The sequence below is a fragment of the Strix uralensis genome, chromosome 8 (assembly GCF_047716275.1).
Source record: "Strix uralensis isolate ZFMK-TIS-50842 chromosome 8, bStrUra1, whole genome shotgun sequence".
NCBI classification, from domain to species: domain Eukaryota; kingdom Metazoa; phylum Chordata; class Aves; order Strigiformes; family Strigidae; genus Strix; species Strix uralensis.
In genome coordinates this window covers 31,027,977-31,055,963 of record NC_133979.1, presented here as the reverse complement: position 1 = coordinate 31,055,963, position 27,987 = coordinate 31,027,977, and the positions used below count along the sequence as shown (strand labels likewise).

At 43.3% G+C, this 27,987-nt stretch overlaps 1 protein-coding gene across 2 annotated transcripts; it reads left to right on the top strand.

The window, feature by feature from the left end:
- FAM20B (FAM20B glycosaminoglycan xylosylkinase) lies at window positions 1-27,987 on the top strand. 2 transcript variants are annotated; one of them, XM_074876982.1, is made up of 8 exons: window positions 1-80; window positions 9,491-10,021; window positions 12,785-12,871; window positions 14,802-14,911; window positions 17,110-17,281; window positions 19,981-20,172; window positions 22,449-22,508; window positions 24,256-27,987. In XM_074876982.1, exons 2-8 carry the CDS (start codon window positions 9,645-9,647, stop codon window positions 24,485-24,487), a joined length of 1,230 nt encoding a protein of 409 aa, XP_074733083.1. In that variant the 5' UTR covers window positions 1-80; window positions 9,491-9,644; the 3' UTR covers window positions 24,488-27,987. The 2 variants fall into 2 exon arrangements, with proteins under 2 accessions (XP_074733083.1, XP_074733084.1); XM_074876983.1 differs by lacking the exon at window positions 1-80 and adding an exon at window positions 872-1,001.

Below are 27,987 nucleotides of genomic sequence, written 5' to 3'. Positions count from 1 at the left end.
CCGGGCGGCACCATGTTGGGGAGCTGGCGGGGGCTGGCGGCGGCGCAGGCCGGGGCCATGGAGCGCGGGCGCCGGGCGGGGTGAGTGCGGCGGGGCGCGGCGGACGGCCAGGCCGCGGGGCGATCGGCGGGGGGACGGGACGGGGCGGGGGGAGGCCGCTCCCGCGCCTGCCTGCGTGGCTCGGCGGGGCGGTGGCACCTGAGGGGCGGGCACGCCCCTGCCGCCTCGCCCTGCCCCGGGCACCGTCCTGGGCCGGGGGGGTTGGGGTGGGGGGGAGCCCCCCGGCGGGTCCCTCCGGCGCACAGCGGGGCCGGGCCTGCTCGCCGGGGGGGGCCGGTGGGGGTCGGGCGTCCGCCGCAGGGCCTGGGGGCCGGTTGAGGAGCCCCGTGGAGAGGGAGGGAGGAGCCGTTAGAACCGTTACGACCGTTGGCCAGAGGCGCGCCGCGCCCGCGCAGGTGCGCAGCTGCTCCGCCGGGCCCGGGCCGGGGCGGGGGGGTGGGAACGGGACCGGCGGCCTCCTGCCCCGCGGGAGGAGGAGGAGGAGGAGGAGGCGGCGGCGGCGAGGTCGGGCTGCGCCCCGCGCCGGGTCCCGCAGGTCTGAGCGCGCCGCTCGGCCCCGCCGTGCCGCGGGTGTCCGCGGTCAGACATCCCCTGCCTGGGGCCTGCGGCTCGGAGGACGCGCTGGCTCTGAGCACACCCGCCCCCCTGGAAACCCCTCTGCGGTGTGCCTGTGCGGAAGGTCAGGGTCCCCCAACCCCTCCCGGTCTCGTCCGTGGTCAGCGAAGGACTTGGCGGACGTCGCCAGAGCAGATGTGACCGTTTCCCTGCGCCCTCACGTTTCCTTCCTCTCCCGGGTCCTTGCTTTGGGCTGGGGAGGGGGATCCCGCGCGGCTCGAAGCCTGCTGCCCCTCTAACCATGTAGTCACGCGTGGGAACAGCACGGTGGGCTGGCTCACTACTTGCAGCTTAGCTAAGGTCATCGTCCGCTTGGGAAAAATAAGGTGCGTATTGTTCAGCAGAAACGCTGACTGCAGTTAAAGCCCTGGGTTTAACCGTTTTTAAAGGATGTCTGTCTTTAGATCCTTTCTGGATACAGATGTGTATAAGCAGCACAGCTGTTTTGGTTTATGCTAGCTGAGGCCCTGGTCCTACACATACGTACGTGCTTTGGGGTCTGAGCAAACAGAGAAAACTAAAATGCAGATTCTAGTCTTGCAGTGAACTCCATGGGAATAGATCCCACCTGGTACTTATTACAGAACGGGGCATTAGTACTGTGGTCTTCCTTTAATTTGAAAATGACTCCATGCACCCCTTTATGTCCTTAAATCTGACCTACATAGTTGCAACAAGATTTGTTTCCGTTTGCAGTACAAAATCTCAGGAGGGTGAGGTGGATCTTGTTTCCTCACGCATGAACAAGTTGGCAGTTCAATTCTGATACCAAAATCTCTTGTCCTCTGGCTTGTTATCCACTGTCTTTCTTCTTGGGAGAGGGGAAAATTGATTGAAGCTGTCTTATAGCAGAGTCAGGCTGTTTGTTGACAAATGTCAGATGGGTATATGGACCCTGGTTATATTTTTGGTGCCCATCTTATGTATGAGCTGAATAAGTGTAAGAGCATCAAGTTGAGAAGGAAAACTGCAGGATTTTCTTCCTGCTTTGGTTTCACTTCCAAGTTGAACAAGGCTTCCTAAAACATTTCCAGCCTGCGTTATTGTTGTGTATCTGCCCCCGATGGCCCAGTGAAACTTCAGTAACTGGGATGGGGACAGAGGGGGAGTTGTTCCCTTAGTAGTGAGGTTGTTTTCTGACCTGGTCCCGGCAGCCTGTGCTTCGGTACCCTCGGCTCCTGCCCGTGTCCCGTACCGTTCCACTTTACAGTACTTTCAATTCCTTCCTTCTCGTACAGCGTTTCCAGCTCCCTCCTTGTACCAGCTGTGCGCACACTGGTTGCCCAGATGGCCAAGGCGAACAGACAACTGTTGAGCTAACACTGCAGCCTTTCCCTCAGCGCTCCCCAGCTGCCAATTTCCAACAAACACATAAACTCTGTCTTCAAAACATCTACTGTTCTCTCAGATGTGTTTGAAATTAACCAATGGATCCAAACGCTTACCAGTGAAAAGTGTGATTATATAAACTTTGTTTCCATAGGAAACCAGGCTTGAAAGAAAGTTGTTCTGTGAGGAGAATTAATGAAAGCTGGTTTCCTGAGGACTTGTTTGCCACATCCTACCATAGTAGCTCCTGCCTGTCTCCTACCACTCTCAGGCCTCCAGTAGCTTCTCTCTCCCCAGGACTGTGCCCAGGTGTCACTTGTGTGCGGATCTGCCCCGTCTGTATGTGTGCGGCCAGCTGAGTCTGGTATTCCCGTTTGCTGAGCGGCCAGCCAGCTGCTGGGAAAGATTGAGGATATATACTGAGTTGTCCTGGGCTTCTTGAGGTTTCTGTCCTCCATCTGACCAGCTGTTTTTGTAAAGCTCATGGACGTATTCCTATGACAAATTTGGCAGAAATGTGGGTAATGGATTCTAAAGTTACTAAGGAATATAATGGGGCGAGGTGGACAGACATGGACAGAATTGCTTCATTTCTCTCAGAAGACGTGACAATACATCAGGCAGTTACTGATTTTTACAGCTGCAGGTATAGACAATGCTGTGGTTAAAACGCTTGTGATCTTTCATGTTTATCTATATCCTAGCTCTCAGCTAGGATGCAGTTGTGCATGCAGAAGGTTTGAGCATAGACTGTCACAAAGATTTTGCCTATAGATAGCGAGGCTTTTAACAGAAAAAGAGATGGAGAAATAGCAGATAAGTAAACACGCGTGAAGCCTTGTGCACTGGGTTACTAAACTCGTACACAAACTAGGCAGCGTGCGGAGAGTGGAAGTGACAGAATGAGTCTGAAAAATCTAAGCAAAGGTCTGTGGGAGCCTGCCTGTGAAAACCAAAATAACAAGGCTTACGCAGAGAGGGAAAGCATGAGCTACCGAGGAGTTGGCCAGAGAGAGGAGGATAGGAAGGAAGATTGATCTGGTGAGACTGAGTTATGTTTTGGGAAGAGGAAAATGTCCCTACTGTACAGACTGTTTCTTCAAGGCATTTTCCGGGATTTACTGGAGAGCTTTTAAAGACCTTTTGATAGGAGATCCCAAAAGGTATAGTGTATTTAGGAGAAAACATGCATTTAGACAGGAATTAGAGCATACTTAACCGTATTTATTTCAGACTGGCATCGTTTGAGCCCTGATATTTTTTGTGTATTTGTGCTGACAAACTAAACCTTTGCCTGCCCTCAGACCTTATCTGTCATTTGGAGCATAACAAAATCCTTGCAAATGGTACACAAGTAGTTTTGAGATAGTAGCTTTCTAGCTCTATGATACAAAAATAAGGTTACGGTAGGTGGCATATCGTTGATCTTGTGACTCCAGTAAAAATTGTTTTCTGGGATGTGGTCCTCTGCTACCTTTGTAGGCTGCATATTATGGTAGCTGTGATTTTGCTGCTGTTTGTAACAGGCAAGTTTCATGCTGCTTTTTGAACTGAGAGTAAAGTGGTATGATGTAGGCATTTAATGCTAGTAGGCATGCTTTAGTTCAGGCATTTGTGTGCACAGTGACCCCACTGTGATATTTAGAAGGTGCTGTTATTTGGATATTGACTTGGAAGACTTGTTACTTGCTGAGAATACAGACTTGGCTGTATGTAATGTGAGACAAAATTGATCAGGAAATAGCCCAAAGAGGCAGTGAAAAACAGAAAGTATTTCTTATGCAAACCTGCCAGTTGACTACACTATTAAAAAGCTCGTGTGGTTGTTTATTTCCATTTTCTTTTCCAGGTTGATCAGGAGTATGGTAAAATGGTAGAGGGAGAATGAAGTTTTTCTGTACTTCTGTAACATGGAGTTTGGGTGGTAAAGCAACAAAACTCTTTGGATTATGTTTTATGTTTAGTAATGGTAGCTGGAGATAATGCTAAGCAGAAGCTCAGGAAAAGAGAAGACAAAACAAAACACTTAGAGTTACCTGACCTTGGTAAGAGATCAGTGTGGTGTTGTGGGACTGGAGGTACATGGAGATTACTCCGTCATTGTATCACATTAGCTCTGGTCAGACACTTAAAAATGTACTTGACTTCTGAAAACTTTATTTGGGTTTTTCCTTCTCTGATGCCTTCTGGCTCAAACAGCATCTGCTATCATTTGTGTACCCTGTATTCTCATGACTTCTGTAGAAGTAAGCTGCTGCTCTGTCCTCTCACCCCTTTTTGTCAAGCGTGAAGACCCTTGCCTTGTCCTCTCACCCCTGCCAGTTTCTGGAACTATTTCAGTTTTGGGTCTACTTCTGAAGTTATCCCTGGGTTTACTTGTTTCGTTGTCCTAGACCCTTTTGCCTTTTGATCCACAGAGTTCTGCTCAGAACTCATCCTGGTTTTCCCTTTTTAAAATGTTGGGGGGTTGTTATTATTTCATTTCTGTGGCCACCTTTCCCATCTCTGTCCTTGTTCCAGGACCAGCTTCACACTTCCTGAGCTTTCATAATCCTCTTTTTCAATCTGAGTCTTATCCAAAGATTTGTCCTTTTCTTCAAATTACTTTCTTCCAAAACTGTAAATATTTTCTTACACACCTCAACTCTCTTGCCATCTTCGATTTAAAACAAAGTTTAAGTCCTCGCTCTCCACGGTAAACTTCTTCATGAAGGGATTAATTTTTGTTGGCTCACACAGCAAAGAGCATAATGTTGGCACCTGAGGAGCAATGTGCAGACTCTGCAGCTAGCCTGTGAAATCGATTGCATAGCAACCTCCGGGGTGTTTTGTTGTTTGTTGGAGAAAAGCAGCTGATGACTCATTTCGGCAGATGTCAGTAAAAAGTCAGAGCCAACTCACCTGCTTAAAGCTACAGAGAGCAAAATCAGGGAGTAATTGTATAACTTGAGGAGAAATGTTTGGTGAGGATTGGTTGTTCGCTGAAGGGAATTACTGAAATGTCTTATAGCAAATATTTAATTTTTTTTGGTAAATTCTATCTGCATCATTGGTGGTTTTCAGCCAAAATTAGTTTCAAAGTTGTCACAAAAGATAAACCAAGTAAATGACCTTTAATTTTAGTGGTGGCTCTAGTTATATTTTCCCCCCCATACCCCCAAGGAGAATACCCCTAGAGAAACTCAGCATCCCTGAAAATCAGTGCCCAGCTTGAGCTCCAAAGGTATGAAACATTTCTGTCCCATGCTTTGGTTGGCAGACACTGGGCTACGAGGCTTTCTTAAAATATATGTGTACATGTATACATATCTCATAATAAGGAGTAACGGTTCTGAAGTGAACTGTGTTCTTCTGTGTAACTTCTTATAAACTCTAGCGGATCTTAAAAAGTAATGAAAGCAGATCTTGGTAACAGCAGTGTTCAAAATGAATTAGAATTACTAGTTTTAAGGAAGTGAAATCGTGAAGTTACAATGAGAGGGTACAGTTACAGCCTCATTTGCTTTAGTTGCTTTCTTAGATTTAGGAATATTATTATTTAGGGCTCTCCTCCTGGGTGAGTCTGTATTTGCAAGAATGAGGGCTTTCAGGTCAGGTGCATCTTCCTTGTCTGTGCTTCTCAATCGCACGCTTGCAGTGTAATATTCAGATTGACATGCTGTTGGGAGAAATACAGGCTGCCTAAACAGAACTAAGGTGAACAATAATATGTTTTAATTTCCATATAAACTGATTTCTTGTCTTTCGCTGTTAACACAAGCGCTTATTTTCCAGTAGATTAAAATCAATCATAGAATCATTCTGGTTGGAAAAGACCCTTGGGATCATCAAGTCCAACCCTCAGCCCGACTCTACAAAGTTCTCCCCTACACCATATCCCCCAACATCTCATCCAAATGACCCTTAAACACATCCAGGGATGGTGACTCCACCCCCTCCCTGGGCAGCCTATTCCACTCTCTGACCACTCTTTCTGTGAAAAATTTTTTCCTAATGTCCAGTCTGAACCTCCCCTGTTGGAGTTTAAAGCCATTCCCTCTTGAATATTTTTTCAGAACGTGACTGGCTCTCACTTGGCTCTCACTCGGGCTGCCTTCCGCAACTCACCATCTTCTCTTAGTTAAAGCCGAGCCAGCCTGGGTGAACTCTCAAGAGCTGCCTTCACACATACACTGACATAGCTGAGAGCAGCATTTTACCTGTTTCTGCTGTTCAGAGGCATCTAAAGTGCCTATCGTATTACATGCAGAAATGGTAACTCAACCTTTCTCACTGTAATTTGATATCAGGGCACTTCTTGGGGCACAAATTTCTGCTATTTTCACCAAGAAACAGGTACAGCAGCCGCCACCTTTATTGAGCTTCCTTATCTCAGAAGGAAATTAAAGCCCTATTCTGTAGAAACTTTCCAAACAGCACAAAATACTTCAGGCCCCTCAACCATCCCTTGTATGATCAGGGCCTCATTGATCAGGTTTGCTATCTCCAGAGATGACCATAATATTTTTTTTATGGGTAGCTGCTCACTTGAGTTCAGGGACAAGTTCGCTGTACCCAAAAACTCATTTGTCTCTCACTACCCCTTAGGTGGAGAGACAGGTTTTCAGATACCTGCTATACGGATAAGATATTGTGAACAAAATATGTGGATCACTCTAAAGACAAATAACTTTTACTTTGTTTGTAGAGTTACAAACAGTCACACTGTCATAAATCTGGGGCTATAGAAAATGAAACAATGTTGGTTTTGCATCACTGAACTATTTGGAAAGCTGGTTTGAGGGGGAAAAAAATGTTGGGTGTTTTTTCAAATGCATCAATAATCTTCCATTTAATTTATATACCCACAGCTGTCAGCTACCTCTAAACCCTCTTAGTGCAGTGATACGGAAACATTTCTACTGAATATTACGTAGTTAACAGGGGACCACAGTACTAGTTTGAAGCATCCCTGAGACTTGGTAGCCTTCTTTCACCCTACCCTCTACCCTTCATGGGGTTTTTATGTGGCTGTAAGTGGTTGCTATTAACATTAAACCACTTGTTCACATTTCAGTTTTAACTCATTGTCATTAGGAGACTTTCACTTTCGTTCCTGCTTCAGCAGACAGGTTTTATAGGAGGTGTTTAAGAGGCAAAATGTGTACCTTGGGAAGGGCCAGACTGAACTGAGCTGTCACCTGAGAAGGAACAATGATGGCAAAAAAAAAAAATCAGATGGTAAACTGGGCTAAAAGCCATGCTTCTGCATCATCAGTGTTTTGCCTGTAAGTTGAGTGGTGCTCAGCTTAGTGGCTGTGCTGGGAAGAGTGATCTTGAAAACAGGAAGATCTGACAGTTTGTTACCAAATTTCCTTGTCCCTCTTGGTGGGCTCTTTGTAACTGTTTCCAAGCGTTTCAGCTGGTTACTTTTTGTTGGGCTGGCCTGGGCTGTAGTGTTACCTGCACCTGTAATAATCACTAGTGCTGCTGCCAGGAGAAACGCTTGTTCTTAGCCTCGTGGTGAGCCCTCCTCAGATGCTTGTGAAACTATTTTGGAAACCAGATTTGGGAGAAGGAGGGCTGAAGCCAGAAATTAATAAATAAAAACATTCAAGCTTTAACTCTGATCAGGTCTTTCATGGAGTTCATTGCATGAAGGTCGGAAGTACATGGAGGACAGGGCCATTTTTTGGGGTGACAGCGCTGGCTTGAGTAACTTAAGGTGCCCCTCTGCAGATAGGTGGGCGTTGCAGACACTTGATGGGTCATCTCGCACTGCTGGAGCTGCTGTGCTGCCCTCCCTGGTCTCTCTGACTTGCACTGGGAGCGGTGTTTTGTAGACAGATGATAAACTGCAGTTGGCTCAAAAACGAACAATAGTAGGTGATTCACACGTAAACCAAAGAAGGTGGTTAATGTTTGGGTGGGTCGATGACCTGGATGGCCAAACTACCTTGTGGCTGGGTTGTATGAATGCCAACACTGACACGCGGGAAGGGGTCAGCTATAGTCTTGATTTGGGAAGGTGGGAGAGCCATGTAGCTGGGAATTAGGGAAGGGGTCAGCTATAGTCCTGATTTGTTTAAGGTGGTGTGGAGTCATTTTTGAACTTGCATGTGCTTTTATGCTAGCACTCTCGTACTGTGCCAAACCTGCTTCTGCATTGATGGCTCGCTCAAAGGATGTGCCTCGCTGTCATCTGCTGTTTGCCACAGCCTTAATCTTTGATGGAGATGTACCTCAACGATACTCTCAGGCCCCTCAGAACCATTGTCCCCCCTGTAACCTTTGCAGGCAGGGCACTGTGTCCACACAGACACTGAAGATGGCTGTGATCTGTTGTTTGGCCAGCAAGTCGTAGTCTGGTTGTCCTTTGGTTGCTGCTGGTAAATTAACTTAGCCTGTGCAGCTTGTTTTTCCCGTGACATGATTAATAATGACTGGTTTATACACTTATTGTTAAATCACATGAGAAGGCTTTTTTATATTAGTCCTACCACAGCTCAGGGTGCCATTTGTGGTTTTCATGATTAGCATAGCTCGTGCAAAGAGAAATCTCTGATGGCTCTGAGCATTTCTCAGAGATGTGCCTTAGTATCCATTTCCATTTGGGTTTTGACCACATTAAGCTAACATTATGAAGATAATTTCTGTCCTCATAATTGAAATACAATTGATTAACTGTGTGTTACATGGTCCTTATACGCCAACACTGTACTGGCAAAGGCTTGTTGAGGGGCGAGACATCTTGCAGCCCATTGTAAATATAGAAACAGATGTGGCTTTAATTGTGGTGTAGGTGAGGTTTATGAGAAGAGGCACTATTTCAGGGGTTTTTTTTCTTGTTAATTTGGTGTTGAGATTACAGATATTTTGTATATTTTTTGTGGTTATTGGTTTTACAGTTGACTGCAGAAGATACATAGTTAACCACAAGGAAGTAAAGATGTCCCACCCCTTTTCTTTTTTTTTTTTTTCTTTAAGAATGAAAAAAAGATGGGTAAGTTATAGTGACAACAAATGAGAGGCAGTAAACAACTTAAGTCTATTCTGTCCTTATGTCTTGTACCTTCAGGAAACTAGGCTGTGCAGCTGTTCTTACTGGTTGTCAGATGTCAGGAAATCTACCTGGGAGCGCTCTCTCGAGGGACAAATCTTTAGGAAACCAGAGGTCATGGATTCTGGTTACTAATGGAAAAGTGTTGGTGAAATTGGAGCCATCAACTGAAACTACAATTCTCTGCAAAAGCCTTGGCCGTGGTAGTTGCTGTTATGATTTCAGCTGTGTAGTGAGTGATGCTCTCAGGGCATTTCCCCTTTCGTGCAGATCACTGAAAGGCTACGGGAAGACAGCAAACCCCATGCGTTTTAACACAAATGTTTGGGCTTTTGGGTACAAGTGTATGTAAATGCAGATTTTATGTTCCAAGCATAAACTTGATTTTGAGTTTAGTGGGATCTGCAGGAATACAGTTTTGTAAGTTTGTGTTTTGTTTATTTTTAGGGGTACCAGAAGATGCTTCAGTGGTGATACCTCTTTCACAATGCAAGTTATGAATGAAATTCATTAACTAACATCCCCTTCCTCACCCTGATCTCTGATAGACTTCCTGTAACACTTGGAAGAAAGGGTCAGGGGAGAAGGGTTGAAGGTCACCATGAAGCTAAAGCAGCGAGTTGTGCTGTTGGCCATCCTCCTTGTCATCTTCATTTTCACAAAAGTGTTCCTCATTGACAACTTGGACACCTCAGCTGCCAACCGGGAGGACCAGCGCGCCTTTCACCGTATGATGGCAAGCCTCCATGTAGAACTGGACCCCCGGCTTGACCATACCTTGCAGTCCCCTTGGGAGATTGCAGCCCAATGGGTGGTGCCCCGGGAGGTGTATCCCGAGGAGACGCCTGAGCTAGGGGCTGTTATGCATGCCATGACAACAAAAAAAATAATAAAAGCTGATGTGGGATACAAAGGGACCCAACTGAAAGCTTTGCTAATACTTGAAGGAGGACAGAAGGTTGTCTTCAAACCCAAGAGGTAAATATTGCCTTCAATGACTGAATTAATAGCTACTTTCTGTATTTATTTTTTTGATCTCCATGCTGTTGCATTAATGTTTAAGTTACAAATTTACACATAAATGGAAAGGCCGCTCTGTTATTTGTGTGACAGACAGTATAGAGCCTTGCTGGTGCTCTAGTAACATCAGGTTGCTGTGCCAACTGTCTCTCAGGCTCTATAATTTTGATGCTCGAAGCAGCCTGTCTCGAGGTTAAAAGAACAATCACCATGTTCAGTCCTGAGGGAATGTTGGCTGGATCTGATGTTTCTAAGCAGTATCTTCCTGAGTGTGGAAGTGAAGGTTCTGGCAGTGCGGAGACAAGTCTTGCCTGCTCGGTCTGAGTAAGGGTCATGTCAAACTGCCATGAGAGAATGCAGTTCAAGAACAGGGAAGGAGTGAAAGTTGACAGTGGTCTTAAAAGAAGATCTGGGTGTCTGATGAAGCTGCATGAGAACTGTAAAAATGTCTTGGTAGGTCAGAGCGAAAGCCCCTGAGTTTCCTGTCCGCTGATAGTGAATACTGGAGGAGCAACGTAAGAGCGGGCGGGTAGTGATACTTCCTCGGTATGGCCTCTGTACACAGTGATCCGCAGGAAAATTTGACATGATTGAACATTTATGAAGAGCGTTGTGCAGTCTGTAAAGCTTTTTGAACTGTTTGCCTTCAGGGAAAAAGCAAAGAAAGATGTAAAAAAAGGAAGGCAGGTGTGTTTTATGGGGGTGCACTGCAAACGTAAAGTGTTGTCATCGCTGAATGCGTACATCTCTCTCCAACGGATATTGGGTTGAGCAAGCATGAAGTTTTTCTGTCATGTTAATGAATGATTAGGGAATGAGAAAAACAGTCTGCCCTCTACTACTTCATTTCACAGTCCTGTTTCTGTATGGTCAGCTACTGGTCTGGCTGGAGCTTCACTGTGGGGCTAGGCTGTGTTTAAACAGTGGGCTTCAGGCAGAAGTCTTGGTGGAACAAAGGCAGCTCATCCAATAAATGCAGTAACAAGACATGCCACTTCGGTAGTGCTTTCTGTGTGAGTGAGTGCTGTAAAGCGTTTCACCAAGCATTAAATTACGTTCCCATAATGGAATGTCTGTACAGGTGAAGGCAGTGACTATGCTCCATCAAGGACATGTGCAGCTGGGAATGTTTGTAGGAGCACTAGACAGTTTATAGGAGCTCTCGACAGTATGGCCCTAACTGTACTGGTATACCCGTGTTCTGTTTGTGACTGCTGAGTAGGTAGGCTTGTAGGTAGAGTATTGTTCTGTCATTGCAAGATAGTCTATTTAACTAGCTTTTGACCTGAAAGGTATGTCAAGGTTACTACTAAAAACCATTTTGAGAAAACTTACAGGTTGGGGAGGAATGAATTCTCTTGTTACTTTTGCTCTAGAAAGGACTAGATGCCTGTTGTGCACGGAGGCAAGAATTTGGTTGTGTTTTACCAGTAAGTTTTAGCTCTGCAGCTTTCAAAATGTGACCATGTTTTCAAAAGCCTGCTGTAAGTACATACAAAAGACCTGACTTCAAGGACAGGTTCTGAGGGTTAGCTGTCTCATTTCAAAATTACTTGAAATCCAGCCTAAGTTAGTAATGATTAATAGTTGCTACCATCACAGGCTAGCAGTATATGTGAAATAAGATGCTTGTTTGGTGTAAGTTCCAATTTGACAGGAATCTGTCATATCGTCCTCCCCAAAACTCCACCCCATCCTGCACTGGTTAATTCTCTTTCGAGCTGCCTTGCAGAGAAGCTAAAGCATTTGCTCGGACTGATGAAATGGACTGTCATCTTGCCCCAGATCTTCTCTGAGCAGGATTAAAACGTCAAAGTAGAGCACTGTGATTTCTCTCACACTGTTGCTGCTGCTGCTTGAACCTGAAGTCTGTTGGAAATAATCCACTATACACAATTTGATACATAGATGGAAAAGAGAAAATAGGCAATCTAATTTGGCCTTACTTTATTTGGAAATGTACTGCATTTCACCCATTCGCTCGGTATTGATTGTGGTATTTTGTGCTCATCTGAAGCATGCTTCTTAAGCAATATCTAGACCTGATTCAGATGTCAGGAATCTCAAAAATTTGTGTTTGCCTTGACTATTTAATAGCATCTATTAAAAAGGAAAAAAAAGGCAAAAAGCCCACCACTTCACCAAAACATACTATTGTTGTTGTAATGAGTGTCTAATTTCTCTTTCTTGTTGTTCATTATGTCTTTTCTCCACCAGAATAAAGGGTCCTTTTATATCCAGTATTGTCCTCAGGTTCACGCTTGCTGATCTTCTAGCTACTAAAGATTGCATTTGGCATTTCTTCCACAATATTAGATTGTATTTTCATGTTCATCTACAATCCATTCTAACCCCAGAATCGTTTGTGGAGTTGCTGCTTTCCAGTTTAAATAGTCCCCTGTTCTGTAGCTGGGTCTGTGCTCTTTGTTCTTAGATGTGACTTGGCATATGGTTGAATTAAAACTCATTAGTTTCAGTGGGCACCACTTCCCAAGCTCTTGAGACCACTGTACATTACTGACGTTTCCTCCTTATTTACTACTTCAACAGTCTGTATGCTGTTTAATCTCATTAATATTTTTCGCCTCTCCCATTGGCACTCATTTTGAAAGTGACCCAGAGTCTGTTTAACATAGCACTGTTATTGCACTTGTTACTCCAAACAGCAAAATTGATGGAAATCCTATATGAATCACTTTATTTGACTTATTTCAATTACAGATATGCCAGGGATTATGTAGTGGAAGGAGAACCATACGCTGGCTATGACAGACACAACGCGGAAGTGGCAGCCTTTCACTTGGATAGGTATGGAATTATTGGGTTACCTGGTTTTATTGTCTCTGGGAAACACGTTTTTCAGAGTCGGGGAAAAGGAGCACCTTGAGGAATACACCTCACATGTGAGCTGTTTCTAACCTGCCAGTATAACACGTTGAAGCCAAAAATAAAAATTAGCTTTTTTTGTGAAACTTCATTTCAAAGATCTGTGCAAGATTCTAACATTTAGGACTTTTGTGAAAAATCTGAAAAGGAAAGTGAGCCCTGAAACCACTGATACTTCATATTATATGGAAGATGGATCTTAGCCAAATCCTGTGGAAGAGTCTGAAATGCTGAATGTATGTACTATGTTAATGCCCAGTACACTAAAAAGTTAAGTCTAATGTCTAGACTAATAATTTAGTCTAGCCTAAATATTAATCTGTGTATATCCTAGAGGAAAAACAGCTATTCATATATTTATTGTATTCAGGGGTACCCAGGTGATTTTGTGGACCTGAGCTGAAGGTACAATTACCAAAAGAAAAACAAAGTTATGGGACGTACAAAGAACAGGTCAGAAAAAGCAGTGACCAAACGTTGTAAAGCAACAACTCGGAGCCTCTTTCCAGTGTCCAAACCCCTCTTTGTTAGCTCTTCCTTGCTGTCTGTTTGGTTTTGTGCTTGTTTCTCTGGCCTTTCTCTTCTCTCTGTGGGCATGCACCTCTCTATTCTTCAAGAATACCTAGCAGAAGTTACCTGCCCACATAACTTTAGTACATGCCTTTGTTCTGAATGGTGACGGTTACATATTTTGTCTGAGGATGCCATTGTTTCCAGAAGGATCTGAATCATACTGTATGTTTATCACTAATGGGGAGGCTGTGCTATCCAGGATAGTGGCCTTTCAGCTCTGGGTCTGAAAACACAGGGACAGGTTTTCCAGGTCTAAGCTCTGTGCTTGTTTACTTGGAACACCTGCATTTTCTCAGGCTCTACGTAACTCTCTGTATTGGCTGTGAATTTTATCTTTATGCATACATGATCTGTTCAGGCAGACATTTTGTGTTGCCCTTTCTTAGAGGTATATTATACTTACAGAAGGGGGCTGAATATCTAAAAAAATACTTTGCAGCTGTTAGAGTGACTCGACTCAATATCTCTGTGCAATGTAGATTGTCCCTTTTTCAGAAGGCACAGTCCCTTTTCAGTCTCCTTTTCTGAGATGCAGACTACTAAAAAGGTATCAAAAGTACATTAAGAGAGTTGGGGCTGACATTGTACTGATATTTGTACTCCTCCTTTAAGCACTTCTAAAATTCCATTAGAATACCCAAGTCATTTGTGGTCACAGACTGTGGCAGACATGGGAGTGGAGCCTGGATCTTGTGACTGCAAGTTTTATGATTATTCTTCCCACCTCTCTTTTTTTCCAGACACTTCAGGCATTTAGTTTTGTTCTCCCATTCTCTCTTCCCTTCTCCCCCTCATGCCAAACAAAATAACTCCTAGATTGTTTACTTTCAAGTATAATTGAATCGGGCTTAAACATTTTAATAGATAGTAATTCCCACAAATTATAAATGATCTTTCCAGATGACCAGCCCAAAGGCTGTACGGTTACTGCTTCAGCCTGTACATCGGACAGATGATGGATACCTTTGGTATGAGGTCTAATTTCTGAGAGTTGGAGCATGGTGCATCCTGTGTTGCTCTGCTGTAAATGCTCTAACAAAGGAGTGTGGCTGATGGCCTATAAAGCAAGTTTAACATCCAGGCATTTAAGAAAAATGAGTTTTCTTACTTTGCCTTGGAGAAGAGAGGAGGTTGCTGCAGGGTTCCAACTTTATTTTTTTGGTCTCAGTCATCTCAATTTCAGACAATGACACAGAGACTGGGTGTTTTGTTTTGTCTTCATTTAGAACTTCTGCCTATGTTGCAAATTCTCATGTCATGTTTTTTCACCCCAAATCAGAATTCTGGGTTTCCGACGGGCTCCACTGGTGGTTGGCAGGTTTGTGAACCTACGTACAGAGATCAAACCAGTAGCCACAGAGCAGCTTCTGGGTACCTTCATGACTGTGGGTAAGTGGATTCCATGGAATGTGCAGCCTAGTAAAGAAAAAAGTGTTTAATGGGGAAAAAGAGCCATGGGACTCTGACACAGTTAACTATGATACAAGAAGCTGGTGGGTCTCTTTCTGTGCCAAGAGAGATCGTAACACTTGTATAACCCCATTTGGCGGGGGAGGAGGACTTGATTTTCTCCAAGTAGTTTTTCCTCTGTGACTTCTCTGTGTTCCCTCATGCTGCTGTTACAGATGGGGGATTTTTTGAGTAAGAATTTTCTCTCTGCTGTCAGAGGTGGTTAGAAAAGTCTATGATTAGACTTGAAAGGAAAAAAATTTAATTGTATTTCAATGCGAACACAGTGGTGATTTGGGATAATTTATAGAGTTGATGCGTCAGTTGGTATTGGATGTTGTTTGTGCTACATCAGAGTCTGCTGAGCATTCATAACTAAATGTGTCAGAACTTCCGTATGTTGTTTACAGTAATAATGCTGTGAAGGGCACTTAATGGGAATTATTAATGTGAACTCCTACCAGGTGGTCATTAAGCACCAAGAAATGACTTATGCTGCAGCCTTAACTCCTTCAGGCTTTCATAAAATATCCAATTATTAATTTTTTTTTCCCCCAGTAAGACTTTAGAGGTGATTGTTCATTACAGCTGATAAATATGCGTGCCTGTATATATTTCTATTACTCTTGGTAGTCTCACCTACTAAGTTTGCCTAACGCTTTCAGTTATAAGGTGTAACTTTCAGATGAGAGTAGCTCTGCCTTGCCAAACCCTTTTTGCATTCGGATTGGGTGTCTGCCTCAGGCAGACTTTACTTTTTCTAATTTCAGCCCAGTTAACTAAGCAGTTTTCTAGCAGGAATGCTGACTTGAAAAGTATAGCTCCAGAAATTTTTATTGCCTTTCCTTAGATTTCTTGGAACCACCTGTTTCTGTAGAGCATGAACCAAAGAAATGGCTGGATCTGGGAAGGTTGTTGTCTCTTGTCAACCCAAATTTGACTAACTTTATGAGGTTTTGAAGAACAGATAATTCATGCATACTCAGTGCAGATTTGCTAGAGTTGCAGCTAGAATCTCAAAGAATTCTGTCTCTTGCTAGACCTGCTCCAGGCCACGGATAGGAAGAGAGACTTGCAGGGCTGTCCATACAAATAAGAGATCTGATCTGCTGCAAGCTCTGTGTTGTAATGATCATCTCTGATGTCCTCAAGTTGTCTGACTGGGGTAGTGGGAGCACAAGAACCGGGTCTGGATGGAGCACTGCAAAGGAGTGCTGGCTGGCTAAAGGATTGTGATGTGTAAGGATGGAAGGTGAAAACATGTCTTTCAGTGAGCTGGGCCTGGTTTGTGGGGATGTTGGGTGTAGGGCCAAAGGAAGAAAAGACAGGGAATAAGTGGAATCACAAGGAAATGAGACATAGTTGAATAATATTTTGGAAGAACATCTATGAGTATGGAACTGGGATTAACTTGCAAGAGTCAAGCAAAGGCAGGTTAGAAGGGTGAAATTGAAAAGGTTAAGATACAAATGTTAATCTAGGCTATGCAGATTACTTTATGCTACAGGCTACGTAGGCCTTAACGGACTGAAGACTACAGGGTTTCATTGTTCCACTGCTGTCAGAAGACACTGATGAAAGTTTTGACGCATCTGCATTCCTAGATCATGTAAGAATGACAGCTTGTTTGTGTTTCCCTGGCTGATGAGCTCAAGTAACTGAGACGTGTAGCAGCTCTCAGGGCTCCAAATCTGTTTGAGTTCTGCTTAGTCTTTTTTCACTTGTCTCTCTTTGGTCAACTTTTTCAAAAAAGGGGGAAATCTGACACATGAAGTGTGAAATACAAAAAACAAGCAGTGCTAAGGTTGCAAAGTCAAGGTCCAAAGGACTAGGAAGGGATCACAAAAACTTGTTGATAGTGCAATGTATTAACTCCCAGTGTGATTAAAACATTAGAAGATACAATTACTCTGTCCTTTGAATATTAGTCTTCAATGTTGCTTTGAATCAATAGATGTCTATTTAATCTCTTTTTAGCCTCTCCCTCCCAGAGATAGGAAGCATGAGGTCAAGTGCAGTGAAATCCTATTGCAGGGAAGGCTCTGCTGCAACAATATGCTCCTGACCTTCAGTTAGCATCCCTTGGATTAAATTCTGCTCTTTTGATACCTCTTTTATTTTTTTACTTTTTTTTTAAGGTAATAACACTTGCTTCTATGGGAAGTGCTACTATTGTCGGGAAACAGAACCAGCTTGTGCAGATGGGGACATCATGGAAGGGTCAGTGACTCTGTGGCTACCAGATGTCTGGCCTCTTCAGAAGCATCGACACCCATGGGGTAGGACTTACCGTGAAGGCAAACTTGCCAGGTATGAGAACATGATACGGTTATTCTTTATATGTGATAATTTGTACTGGAACTACCCTTGCAATACTGTGGCTAATTAAGGACCAAGTGTTCTCAAAACCTAGAGTTTTGCTAACAGCTTTCTTTATATGAGAGTAGAAGTCAAGAAGTCTACGATGAGATTTTAATTTAAAATGAGCAAGAAAGAAATCTTAATTGTTTCCCACAATACTAAGTGCTGTCCTCTTCCTACTGCTTGGCTAGAACAGAACTCCACCATGCAGTCACTCCAAGCTCTGAAAATCTTGCCTCAGGGCAAACTGAGACTCTTCTCTTGTGCCCCTAGACCTTCTTCTGACATGGTGCCTCTCTGTGGCCCCCTAAAATATGGTAGCACTGTGCTATTTTCTGCCAGACCTGATGTCATGGTCCTTGTAGTTTGTTTCAAGAGTTGTGTAGCTGGTTTAGCTTAAGTAGGTAGGCACTGAAACATTCTTCTTTCCTTTGAATACCATCAGTATTTGGTGACCATGCTCAGCCTCTATAGAATGCTTTTAGAGAAGGACAAACGTGGGATCTAGCAGTCTTGTACAATAGATGTAACACGTCTGAATATTTGGGTTGGAGATGTTTTTGCCATGACCAGAGCAAATGGGTTTGAACTTAGTAAATTTTTCCAAGTCTGTGTCCTGGACAAGTGATTAGAAAGGGATTTTTAGTCCTTGATCTAAAATATTCATTGATTTCCAATGACGTGATTGTTCTCAGAAAGATTCTCATCCAAAGACTTCATTGAATTGTTTTAGAGTATTAAATGTACAGTTTGATTTTTGAGCAACAGATGTTATCTCCTTTCCAACAGGTCAAACTCAGCTGTATGTAGTAATGGTAAATTGCAGTAATGAATGGACTGAATTTTTTTGGAGGTGTTTCTTTTTTTGAGAGACTGCTTTTCATCATAAACTGCCTGCTTACCCTGATGCCTATGCTGATTTGATATTCACTGTATTTTAAACTTACTTGCTCTTGCCTCGTTCAGATGGGATTAATCGCATGGGTCTGTTGTTTTGCACCTTGTCATGTTGCGCTTTTCACTTTGAAAGCATCAGGAGAATTAAATGTTCTAGATGTCATGCTCTTCTTTCTCTGTGTCAGGTAATTATGGGAAAATAACTCTGTGGGAATTTTTTTCCTGATCTAGCTGCTTCTACTCTGTCCTGAGTTGACCTTTTGAACATAATTCATATAGTCACATTAGTGTACATAATTTTTAATGGACGTGTAATAGATAAAATCCCTGACCTTTGAAGTCCTGTGCTAATACAGTCTAAATGATCAGAAATAAATGTTGGAGAAAGGTCTGTCTTGAAAGAATGAATGGCAAATGAGAAGAGAGGGGAGCATAGTATGTCTGAAAAATTGTTACAAGGAGATTAAGTAGTGATCTAAAGTAAAATGAGAGAAACACTTGAGGGAGAGAGGGATGTAGCATAAAAGAAATGTATCCAGTACAAGGAGAAGTACCTTCTGAGACTTCTGCCTTGTGGATTTGTGCTGTAAGTTGAATGTGAGTTGGACCTTGATGCAAAAGAATGATGGAACTAGAGACAGCATTTGAGGAGTGTGTCACGTGTTAACAAAAACGCTGAGAAGATAAATTTTTGGTCACTCTGATTTGGATAACTGGAGGAAAGATGGGATGTTGGAAGCTTAGGCTTCAGACTGTAGAAGGTGAGGAGGTGGGGTATGTGGCAGTTCTCGTAGTTAAGTTCTGATCTTCTTCCTGTTTTTATGACTCTCTGCAGTTTTGAGCACGTCAGTGATTCTCTCCAGTTTGTGTTTCCTCCATTTCTGTTTCCAAGTCACAGATGGTTTAAGGCATTTCCAACTTAACTGCTGTTTTGTGAAGGATTGTTTCAGTCTTTACATGGAAGATGTTATAGATGTACTTGTTATTTAGGTTGACAGACAGAAAGGATATACACCAGAGATTTGGCTGTTTTGGTGGTGGTGTTGAGTAGCTTTGAAAACTGTAAAGAAGAAAATGAGAGAATTTAAAATCTTAGCTTTGGAGAATTGAGACATAACATCCGTGTTGTAAGACCACAAGTGCATGCCTAGGTTATGTGTGGAAGTCTTGCCACTGGAGAAGGTGGTGAGATACTCTGAAAGGAAAGTAGAGAGGGAAGAGAGAACTGTGAGTGAAGGAGAATGAACACATATGAGGCCCTTCTCCTCAGGACAGAGGAGGTCATTAGTAACCATGATGAGGTTATTTGCATTAGAAAGAAAAAATGAAGAAGATAGCTGGAAAGCAAGGCAATAGAAGGCAATAGAAATAGACACAGTACTTGAAGTCCTTAGTTAGGAAATTAAGGGAGGCAAGTCATGACAGTAATCTTGCCCTGGGGCAGCCCAACCGCTGCTGAATGGCAGTGAAGAGGCAAACTCTGACCTTGTTTTCCGTAGGAAGGTTATGTGTAACCTTGCACTGAAACTACAGCTTGCTCCATACGCTAGGGTGTTAGTACAGGATTTACTCTTTTAATAAAACACTTTTGTCTGGGTCTTTCTTCTTTATATAGCCTTAACTGCTACGCTCACCTTTTCTTTATGCACTCGTAAGTGAATGAAGGGGCAGCTGTAAATGCTGTTTGTGTACAGTGATGGTTGGTGTGCTTTCCTTGAAGATTTGATTTGGCTTCTCTTGACGGCCCACAGGTGGGAGTATGATGAAAGCTATTGTGATGCTGTGAAGAAGACTTCACCATATGACTCGGGCCCTCGTCTCCTTGATATCATTGACACTGCCATCTTTGACTATTTGATTGGGAATGCTGACCGGCATCACTATGAGAGTTTCCAGGATGATGAAGGAGCCAGTATGCTCATCCTCCTGGATAATGCCAAAAGGTGAGGGTAAGGGAAATCCTGGTGGCCAGGCAGTGGTGAGCACAAGGGCACACATTTATCTGCACTGTGTCTCTCTGTTTTCTTTCTGCCACTACTTTTTGTATTAACACCTTTTTGTACTAAAAATCCAAAGCTTTCCTTCTCATCAGAAATTACCAAATACTAGGGTCCTTCAAAGGCTGTGGTGCTTCCTCTGTGCTCTAGATACTATGACTGCTTTGGGCAGTCTTACCCAAACTACAGAGATGCCCAAATTAGCACAGTATGACCTTTTTTTCCCCAAACAACTTTCAAAGGTTTGCTTGTGTCTCTCCTCCTATCCCCAGAAAAGCCACTCCCTTTTATGCTTTTGATTAATGGAAGATTAAAAACTTGTGATTTATTATTTACCAGTGAGTATTAGTGAGTGCCATAGTAAAAGTAGATCTTTTCAGAATGTGTCTCTGAATAATTTGGCATTCCCTGCCTTCTGGATATATGTCTACTCTGGCTTTAAAAGGTTAAAATGGAGATAGAACTGATTTTGAGAGCAAAATATGATGATGTCCTGGGTGTGGACATTAACTATTGTCAAAACAAAAATGGAGCATGTAGTAACTAAGAAGAACTGATGAAAAGTCCTTCTTGAAGCCAAACATTACCACGCACATGTGTTTAAACTGTGAGTTGTTCTGTCTTTGCTATAGTTTTTGTATGTGGCTGGTATAGTTTCAGTTAAAAATCCTATTGAAGATACAGCCTTGTTTAAATCATAACAATTGGTTTAATTTTTCTTAAAACCAGAGATAATCTATTCCACTTTCTCATGATTTAGTCCAGAGACTCCCGAGTTGTGTTTTTTTGATGGGTGCTACCATCTGCAGTGGCAGCGAGTTTCCCCTTCCACAGATGGACCAGCTTCTGCTGGTTACCTCTGGTTGTTGCTGTGCCAGGCCCTGCTCTGCGGTGGCTTTGCATACTGCTTGTACAAAGAGCACACAGCACTTGAGACCTCTGGGCTAGACAGATCCTTGGGAGGCTTGGAGTTACCATGTCTTTCCCCATATGCCTGCCTGCCTTCCTTTGTTTCTAATTTGTCTGCAGCGGCCAAGTTGAGTATTTTGTCTTTATGCATCAGCATGTTTGGTAACATTTGTTCAGTTACATCAGCAGGATGCATTCCACCTTGGGACTGCTTAATTATTGCTGCTTTCAGACTGCTTTAGGTGAATTTGGCAAAAATTGTCTTTCTATAATGCTGTGGTAGTGCGTTAGGAGGAAGTTAATGTTTTAGTCACTGGAAGTGAATATAGTAGTTGAAGGTTGTCATACCTTTCATTATGGTACGTGCTTATAACATTATGAAAACATTTCCAGTGGGGCTTTGCATGTCCAGAAGTAAATTGTTTTCTTGAAAGCTTAAGTAAAGTTCTTTCAGCTCCTTTGAGATGAGGGGTAGGGGGAGAGGTTTTTCATAGACTCATAGAAGATCTCAAGTTGGATGAGACACATAAGGATCATCAAGCCCAACTCCCTGCAGGACTACTTAAAACTAAACCAGATAACTAAGAGCATCATCCAGATGCTTCTCAGTGCAGTGACCACTTCCCTGGGGAGCCTATTCCAGTTTTTAAGGTACAAATAACAGAATTATTTGAGCAGAGCAATGCCAGACTCCTACAGTAAGTTATCTTTATTGAGGGGAAAGTTCTTAGTTGAGAATAGCATTATAAGGAGGGTGAAACTATTAAAAAAAAAAAAAAAAATCATGTCTTTAGATGAAGCTTGAAATACTATGAAATCCTTTTGGCAGGCTTCCCTTAGAAAGTGTGGTCATGAAATTTTAAAGCTGGTCACCTTGTTAGTTGAACTGTTGATCTAAGCTTGGCTATCTAAAACAGCGTGTGGCTGCTATTTCATTCATTCCCTCTCCAGCTGTATCAGACAGGCAAAGCTCATGCTCTCTATTTCCAGAATAGCAATTATTCCTTTTCTCTGCTTCGCAAGATGAGCTCAATTTCTAAACTCCTCTTGAAGTTCATTTCGAAGGTGCCTTGGTCTGATAAAGAACTAGGTACGCTGGTGTCACTTCCATTTACCTGGTACATTAGCTGATGCTGTTGAGAGTTATATCTGTAATTGGTCATGGCCTGTTTATATTTTAATTTAAATTATTTGATCTGTTGGAGCATGAAATTGCCTAGTATTGATTTTTTTGCATTCTTTACAAATCTGTTGATGTTGAGAATAACATTAGGAGTTCAAATGGTTCACTTGGTTTTAATTTTGCTTTTCAGCTTTGGAAACCCTGCTCTGGATGAAAGAAGCATCTTGGCTCCTCTTTATCAGTGCTGCATGTAAGTGAAATGCAGGGATGCTGTTCGTTTTGCTTATGCAATTGCTGTCCTTAGGTTTGCAATATAATTAAATTTGAAGCCTTCTGGCAACTTGAAAATGTTCACTCGAGTACATAGCGCTTTACTTTTTTGAGGTACTGTGTTTGTTTGATGTATTGTCACTGCTCAAGAAGCTGAGAAGTACGTTTTTATTAAGGTAGTAAATCAGACGGTAGGCTGTAGGAAGTAGTCTCGTCTCCAGGTCGCTGGTTCAAATCTATCCTTAGTCAGTGTGACAGGTACTTTGCATCTGCAGCTGTCTCCATCCAGCTCCTGCCGAATGAAAGTTCACATCACAGTTTGAGTTCTCCCTGACAGAAGCTAAGGACTCAACATGTCTGGCAACTTAACTACCTTCATTTCCAGCTGTTCTTTCTTAACAAGACTGCAGTACTGCTCAGGGCGCTTCTTTCAAAGTGAAGTTTGCAGATTTTTGCAGGATTTTGTTTCCACTTTGGCCGTGGGAGCTGTCCTTTTGTTCGTTTTATTTTTAGAGGCCGTGACTTCTTGATTTCTGTTTTCTGTAGCCGCTCTCTCACCAGGGCATTGCTACTTCTCATTAACAGATAAAAGTACTAAGAAGAAAAATAGTGATACGTCTGTTTCCTGCATCTGTTACTTCAAGATAACATTAACTCCTTTAAGCCTTCCAAATTAAGCTATTTAGTTGATTGCTCCTTGATCCTATCCTTGGAGGGTTCTGTCTCCTGAATTCCGTGGGACCTGTGAAACCTGGGAACTCTGCAGAAAGCCTGAGCTCTCACCCCCTGCTCGCGCTGAGCCAGGCTCTGTGCATGCTACACTACACTACACCTGGCCTACATTCTGCAAGATCCTTGCAGAATCCGTATGGAGAGCAAGTAAAGGAAATTACTTTCAAATTCTTTAGTTTTCCTACATTAATTTTAAATGCCTTTTTGATTTCCTGCTTTATGAGGATCTCTTGGAGTCTTTCCCATCTAGATTCTCCCAAATGCAACCAGAAGAGAAGTTTATGTATATAAGAGACTTTGAAGTTTCCTGCTTTTCAGACACCCTTTGTTTCTGATACCAGGCAAATAAGAATTCGTATGTGTAATTGTTCTAACTACGGGTTTGTTACACTTGCTTCTATTGCTGGCTTCTTTAGAGGCCATCAAAAGCCAAGAGTTTAGACCAGTGGTGCTAAAACACAACAATCTGGGGGAGAATCCCAAGAGACTTCACAGAACAAGACAGTTTAGATGGGCTGACATGAACAAATTCAATGGCCAGTGAAGCAGAAAGATCACTGCTGTGTTCCCTTTCTTGGAAGTTCAGTCAACTGACTTTTGTCCTTTGTGATTAGTCTGTTGGTCAGTGATGCTCTTCCTGAGGCAACATGAGTTTTGTGTTTGAATTAACAGCCAGACTGTTGATTTTCTTTCCTTTTCAAACTGTGTTCGGGAGGCCTCAGGACTGAAGAACTTCCTTGCTAGCAGTTGAAAGTGTTCCTGTATAATACAAGAATTAGGTCACATTCGATTCTTTCTTCTTCACCTTCAGTTTTCCAAGATTCACTTAGATACTGCGTATAATGCAGTTACACCTGGACGCTCCCATCCCGGCACCACTTTTGCACTAAGATTCCGTTTTTGAGGTAACAGGCTCCCTCACGAGGTTGGCTTTGGTATTGCTGGTGGGACTTGAGCTGGACAGTGGTATGGTGACGTGTTTGTTTCTTTTGCAGCATCCGGGTTTCTACCTGGAACAGACTCAATTACCTGAAGAATGGAGTTCTGAAGTCTGCCTTAAAAACCGCTATGTCGCATGACCCCATCTCACCAGTGCTTTCTGACCCTCATCTGGATGCCCTAGACCAGCGGCTTCTCAGCATCCTGGCTACAGTGAAGCAGTGCACAGACCAGTTTGGGCCAGATGTTGTGCTGGTGGAAGACAGGATGACTCTGTCTCATTTGTAATTGTAGTGGAACACCGATGAAACTCCTTTTTTAAAAACAAACAAGTGATAGAAAAACAGCACAATCAGTTCGGAAAGGCTGTGGCCGAGATGGACTGAAATGAACAGGAAAGCTTCCAAGCCAGAGGAGCAGAGGTGACACTGGCTTTTACCTTGGGCTGACAGCAGTGAGAGGTGGGAAGTTGGAGCCTAGGACGGCTCAGTACCCATAATGCCATCTTGGCCGTTGTGGTGTGTCCATTGCCGGCAGTGGACATTGCACTGGATAAAAATGGCTCTTGGTGTTGTTGGAAGTGTGTGGAATACAGACGCTAATTTTTGTGGACTGAATCTAGAGGGGACAAATGGAGATGAACAGTATGATCCTCTCCCCTTCTCTTCCCCACGTATACTCTTGCGAGTTTTTGTCTGATTCAGGGTTGTACATAATCAGCTGTGAGCTGGTTAGGCATTTTACTGCTTCTTTAAAGAAAGAGGAAGTGGTGAATAAAATAATTATTAGACTGAAGAATTGTGCCACCCCCCCGGGGGTGGGATGTTCTTCTGAATGCCATTAGGGGTGGGAGAGGGGACCTCTGCTGCTCGGTTGTCTTTTCCTTGATAAAAGGCTGGGAAAGGGGTTTGCCTCATATGTGATAATGCTTCAGTGTTTTTGCTGAAGTCCTATCAAAGATTTATCCACAGGGTTGGAGATTTAGGGGAGGACAGGGTGGTTATACAGCACTTGGTAATTAAGGGATTAAAGTAAGTTTCCACGTGTCCTGTCACTGTTTTCCATTTATAAGGAATCTGGCAAGGTCTGAGTAGACAAAATATCCTTGCAGTCCTGTGTCCATATTAACTGAATTTTCATTATGTTGTAGCTGAGGAGGAGGAGGACAGACTGTCCCTGGAATCAGGTTCTGGTTAGCGAGGTCATGCTGCTTACTGTGTGCCCTGTGTAATGTGGGAACCTGGGCGCGCTGCACTGGGGAAAGAGGTGTGTATCACTGGACTTGCCAGTTACCAACAGCCGTGGGCAAGGCCCTGGAGCGGAGCGAGCCCTGAGCTGTGGTCTGTCGTCTTCATCTCACGTGGACAGAGCTTCCTGCTGCTCGATGTTGTAACCACAGCTCAGTGCTGCTGTTTTGTGGAAGGCCAGCAGTTTTTCAGTCCCACCGTTTACCTGGCCTGGCTTGTGGCTGAGCTGTGAGCACTTCCAGTAAGTTTTCTGCCTTTCCCAGCTGCTTCCTGCAACGCCCACTGACTGGGGTGGTCATCCTGGGGTCCTCACTCCTAATGGTTTTGCCGTAGATAGGGGAGAGTTGGTGTAAGTTGGCTTTTCAGGGCAGACTTGTAGCACTCACCTTGTGCTAGTCCTGTCATCCTTCAGCACTGCGTCAGCCTGCACTGCGGATGAGCTTGTGGCCATAAAACTTGTCACGCTTGTGGTAGGTCTGAATCTGTGTCTCCAGAAGGGAAGCAACTTCATCATTATGTTTCCAAATTTAACAGCTTTGCATCGATTTCCAGTTCAGACAGTACGGTCCTTAGAAGTAAGGAAAGAGCTCACTTCCCAAAGTGCTTATGTATTATTGGACTTGTGAGCAAGAGCAGCAAAATGTCAGTTTAAGACCTTTTCCTTGATTTGTCTGTCAGAACCTTTCTAGCTCTGCAGAGCGTGGTGGGCAGGTAAAGAGCTCTTTCCTGCGTGCTCCTGCTGCCGTACCTGATCAAAGAGGTGTTAGCGAGAGAGTTTTATTTTAAAAATGCAGTTTTATTTTGTTGAAGTCTTATTGCATGAGCAGAGTATCTTGAAAGTAGAATGCAATTGTTTACCTGAAATTGAATTTTATGCTGTTCTAGATCTCTTCTGGACTTGGCCACATCACAGACCCACCCCCCAGTCAGGATGGGATCTGGAGTTATTTATTGGTGTTACTAGTCAGGGCTGTAACGCACAGCCAGCTTTTAGGATGCCGGTGTTAAGCTAGTGCCTATTTATTGCTGGACTTGATAACATAACACGTGCTTTAGAAGCCGTGGTCCTTCAGTGAGTTGAACCCCCCGGCGTGGCCTGTGCCCTGCGGGTTCCCTGAGGGCAGAAGTGAGTGTGCTGAGCTGGCTGGTCGAGGGGCTGGCAGTCAGGATTCCGTGGTTGAGCGAGATGTTTTTGAGAAGCGCTGTGAGCCAGCGGTTAGGTGGTTAGTGAAGGCTTTGTTCTAAAGCGGAATAGGTTGATACTGAGGCATTTTGGCCTAAACTGTTTCCCAGGAAATTGAAGATGATTTACACAAAGGGGAGACGGTGAAGCACATGGTAATGGCTTGTAGCGTTTTTAAGTGTGTTCTTCTCTTTGAGCTTAATCATGAGCACTTAATATTTTGGGAAGGATCTACGAAAATTCGATGTTTTGATTTCAATGTGATCACTCTCGATCGTTTACATTTAATAATGGATTCCAAAAAAAGTATTTCTGTCTTTATGAAATTAAATTAGTGTTCAGGACTTACATATTGCTTGTTCACGGGGCTCTAAGCTGAAGCTTTTGCCATCAGATGGAACCTGGGGTAAGTGTTCCCCTGGTATGAGTGTCAAAGATTTAAAGCAGTGTATTGGTTTACCTGTGAACAAAGGACATGAAGTCCAGCATCATCAGTAGGAGGAAGCAAGAAAGAGTTGCTTTTTTTTTTCTTCTTTTTTTTTTTTGTTATTTTGATGCTTCTGGTCACTGTAGGCACCACTGGAGCTTGGTGTTCTGCAGCAAAAAAGAAGAATAAATTCCTCTCTTACCCAAAATCAGGAAGATGTGATTCTGGCCTTGTGATAACCTCTGGCATTTTGGCAGTGATTGTTGTTTTGCTTGAACAGAGACACCTGAGAAATTTTAAATTGTAACCATTGCAAAGGAAATAAGAAGCAGCACCCACATGCAAACAGGGTCTGCTTGAATCTCTGAAAAGTAGCGTCGTTTGTGAGGCAGGTGCTATGCTCTGTCGATGAGGTTTTCATAACACCTTCTAATTCTTGTTCACTGTGCACACTGTAATTTGCTGGCTCCAGATGTTACAAAATGGTTGTGTTGCGGATATTAGTAATATCAGAGTGCTTGAAGCACAGAAATCAAGAACTAATTAGAAAGAGAGCATCATCAGCCATCTGCTATTTATCTCCTCCTTCGTAAGTCAGCAGCCGGGCTGGAGGAGACATTGAAGTCGACTCCTCTTCCAGCAGCTAATGAACTGGAGTGTGTCTTGCCAAACAAACTTCAACTGAAAAATACTAATTTATTAAGAAGGTAATTTATTTGCTGCGGCAGCTGGAGCAAGATGCTCGAAACAGACACCCCTCTTGGAGCTGTCAGAGGATTGCCCCGGGGAGCAGCTGCACAAATGGAGGTTGCTAATAAGAAAACAGAATGCAATCATGACTTTCTACTTGTATCCCCCAGGGTCAGATTCCGCATAAAGCAACATTGTGTGAATAAAGATTTTAATAAAGCAACATTGATGGATTGTTTAA

Bases quoted from the DNA above. Each gene is read 5' to 3' on its own strand.
- FAM20B (XM_074876982.1), top strand. From the start codon at position 9,645: ATGAAGCTAAAGCAGCGAGTTGTGCTGTTGGCCATCCTCCTTGTCATC. The intron at 10,022-12,784 runs GTAAATATTGCC...TTTCAATTACAG, and splicing joins GTTGTCTTCAAACCCAAGAG to ATATGCCAGGGATTATGTAG. The intron at 14,912-17,109 runs GTAAGTGGATTC...TTTTTTTTTAAG, and splicing joins GGGTACCTTCATGACTGTGG to GTAATAACACTTGCTTCTAT.